Source organism: Pyrgilauda ruficollis, unplaced genomic scaffold (genome assembly GCF_017590135.1).
Source record: "Pyrgilauda ruficollis isolate IOZ18807 unplaced genomic scaffold, ASM1759013v1 scaffold1506, whole genome shotgun sequence".
Lineage (NCBI taxonomy): Eukaryota > Metazoa > Chordata > Aves > Passeriformes > Passeridae > Pyrgilauda > Pyrgilauda ruficollis.
In genome coordinates this window covers 1,987-5,225 of record NW_024513722.1, presented here as the reverse complement: position 1 = coordinate 5,225, position 3,239 = coordinate 1,987, and the positions used below count along the sequence as shown (strand labels likewise).

The 3,239-nt window shown below is 53.9% G+C and overlaps 1 protein-coding gene across 1 annotated transcript; it reads left to right on the top strand.

The window, feature by feature from the left end:
* The first annotated feature begins 6 nt into the window (after nucleotides 1–6).
* Nucleotides 7–1,006, top strand: LOC121350400 (uncharacterized PE-PGRS family protein PE_PGRS54-like). Its single transcript, XM_041461690.1, has 2 exons — nucleotides 7–136; nucleotides 214–1,006. The coding sequence occupies exon 2, from the start codon at nucleotides 342–344 to the stop codon at nucleotides 966–968; it is 627 nt and encodes a 208-aa protein (XP_041317624.1). The 5' UTR covers nucleotides 7–136; nucleotides 214–341; the 3' UTR covers nucleotides 969–1,006.
* Nucleotides 1,007–3,239: the final 2,233 nt, after the last annotated feature.

The following is a 3,239-nucleotide window of genomic DNA, read 5'->3' as shown; positions in this document are numbered from 1 at the left end:
AACACCACCGACCCCTCCCCCAACGGCCTGCGCTGTTATGGCTGCCCCGAGAGCGGGCCCTGCCCCCCGACCACCGTCGTCCATTGCTACGGCGACCTCCGCGCCTGTTTCCACGGCAACGTCACCCTGCGCGCAGGTGAGCCCCGGAAACCCCGCCCCCTCCCGGGCGTGGCCACGCCCAGGTGCGTTTAACCACGCCCCCCTCGCCGGCAGGTAACCTCACCTTGTGGCGGGAGCTGCGGGGCTGCGTCCCCGATGGCGGCTGCGGCCCGGATCGGCGCGGCGACGACGCGGCCTCGCTCGGCGGCTCCTGTTGCCGCGGCGACCTCTGCAACGACAACATGGCCGACAAGAGCTTCTTCTCGCCCGACCTGCCCCGCCTGGAGCTGCTGCCGCACGGCCACGCCCCCACGGCCGCGCCCGAGAACGCCACGGCGGATGGCGGCGGGCAAAATGGCACCCGCGGCAAGATGGCCGCCGGTGGTGGTGGTGGCGGTGCCAAAATGGCCGCCGGTGACCGCACGGCTGGTGGTGATGCCGGAACGGCCGCGCCCGAGCGCGCTGTGGCCACCAGCGGCAAGAGGGCTGCGGGTGGCAAGATGGCTGCCGGGGGGAAGATGGCTGCCGGGGACAAGATGGCTGCCGGGGACAAGATGGCTGATGGGGAAAAGACGGGTGACGGAGACAAGATGGCCGCCGGTGGCAAGATGGTCACCCGGGACAAGACGGCTGACGGAGACAAGATGGCTGACGGAAACAAGATGGCTGACGGGGACAAAATGGCTGCCGGTGACAAGATGGCTGACGGAGACAAGATGGCTGACGGAGACAATATGGCCGCCGGTCACGTGGCCCCCAGGCGGCCAATGGGGCGCAAGGACGGGATCAAGGGCCCGGTGGGGCGGGGCAAATCTCTGGGCGGGCCCGGGTGGCTCCTCCCCTTCCTGCTGTTGCCCCTCCTCCGCTGAGGGCGGGGCTTGTTTCGCAATAAATGGGTGTGGCTTAAGCGCCGGTGCCGGAGTCGTTTTTTGGGGGAAAATTGGGATTTTTGAGAGGAATTCGGTGATAAAAAAATTGTCAAATTTTGGGTTAATTATGTGATAGTTTTTAATTGGTTTTGAATTATTTTTGAGTTGTTTTTGTTGCATTTTTTTTTGGGTTTTTTCATTATTTTTCGTAATATTTTTCAAAATTTTTCGTTCTACTTTTCGTTCTATTTTCTGTTCCATTTTTAATTTTATTTTTAATTCTATTTTTAATTAATTCTATTTTAAATTCTCTTTTTCATATTACAATTATTATTATTACTATTATTATTATATTATCCTTAAGTAATAATTACCAATATAATTACCTACTCTTATAATAATTTTAATAATATTAAATTTTATTAATTGTAATTAATAAACATCATTAGCAAAACCTCATTAGGGCTCAGCCAGCCCCTCCCCCACAACCCCTCCCCCAAAATGACCAAAAAAGGAGATTTTTATCCCAAAAAACCTTTAATAAATACAAAAGGGGGCGGAGCCAGAAACTCCCAGTGCTCCCAGTAAAGGTCAGGGGGGGTCCCAGTTTGGGGCGGATTTTGAGGGGAAAAGGGCGGGAAAATGGGGAAAAATGGAGGAAAAATGAGGGGTTGGGCTCTGGGGAGGCGTTTTTGGGCTCAGCCATGACGGCTCCACCCGTCCTTCCCCCCCCCTTTTTTTTGGGTTTTAGCCGAAAACCCGTTTTTAAATTTTTTTTTTGTTTTTTTCTCTTCACCTTTCCGGCCACGCGCCCGGGGTCGTACCAAACCTCCTCGATGGCTTGGAAGTAGATGACGCCCTTGAGTTTGGTTTGGGCTTGGTCTGGGGGGTGTGGGAAGGGTGAGAGGACCCCCAAAATCCACCCCCACCCTCTTTACCCCAACATTTCCCCCTGTAGCCCCCCAAAAACGCCCCAAATTCACCCGAAAAATCCCTTCTATATTGGGCTCTACATCCCCCCCCTCTCTCCCCTACCTCTAAAATCTCCCCGAAATCCACCAAAAAATCTTCATAAAATCCCCCCAAAAATCCAAAAAAATTCTCCCAAAATTCCCCCCAAATCCCCACAAAAATCCCCCCCAAATTCCCCCAAAAATCTCCCCAAAATCCACCCCAAATCTTCATAAAACCCCCCCATAAAATAAAAAAAAACCTCCCAAAAATCCCACCCAAATCCCCACAAAATCCACCCAAAAATCTCCTAAAAAAATTCTCCCAAAAATCCCCTCCCAAAATCCAATCCTTGAGTGGGCGGAGCCACCTCAGGAGGGGGCGTGGCCTGAGCCGGAGGGGGCGTTGCCTGTGCTGGAGTGGGTGTGGCCTCATCAGCAACGGGCGTGTCCGTGGTGGGCGGAGCCTTGGCAGCTTTTCGAGCCTCCTGCGAGGAGGAGGCGATGAAGCCACGCCCACTTTGACCACACCCCATTAAGCCACGCCCACAAACCCAATAAACCACACCTCCACGATGCATTACATCACCAAAACCTCCCATTTTAGGCCACGCCCACACCCGTATCCTCACAGACCACACCCACCAGGACCACGCCCACATAATCCACGCCCACCCAGGCCACGCCCACCCAGGCCACGCCCCCTACCCTGGCTCGCAGCAGCCGCTCGCGCTCGGCCAAGGCCTCCCGGACCCGCAGCTCCAGTTGGGCCAGTTGGAGACACGCACTGGGCAAACTGGGATTAACTGGGGGGGCTGGGGGGGCTGGGATTAAACTGGGAGAGACTGGGATTAAACTGGGATTAAACTGGGATTAAACTGGGAGGGACTGGGAGGGACTGGGGGTGATTTTGGGTCAGTTTTGGGGCATTTTGGAGTCAGTTTTAGAACTGGGAGGGACTGGGATTAAACTGGGATTAACTGGGAGGGACTGGGATTAACTGGGGGGGCTGGGGGGGCTGGGATTAAACTGGGAGAGACTGGGATTAAACTGGGATTAAACTGGGATTAAACTGGGAGGGACTGGGAGGGACTGGGGGTGATTTTGGGTCAGTTTTGGGGCATTTTGGAGTCAGTTTTAGGGTAAGTTTTGGACCATTTTTAGGATCAGTTTTGGGTCAGTTTTGGGCCATTTTTAGGTTCGGTTTTGGGGTTAATTTGGGGTCAGTTTTAGGTCAGTTCAGGGTCAGTTTTGGGTCGATTTTACGGTCAGTTTTAGGTCGGTTTTTGGGTCAGTTTTGGGTCAATTTTAGGATCAGTTT

Bases quoted from the DNA above. Each gene is read 5' to 3' on its own strand.
- LOC121350400 (XM_041461690.1), top strand. From the start codon at position 342: ATGGCCGACAAGAGCTTCTTCTCGCCCGACCTGCCCCGCCTGGAGCTG.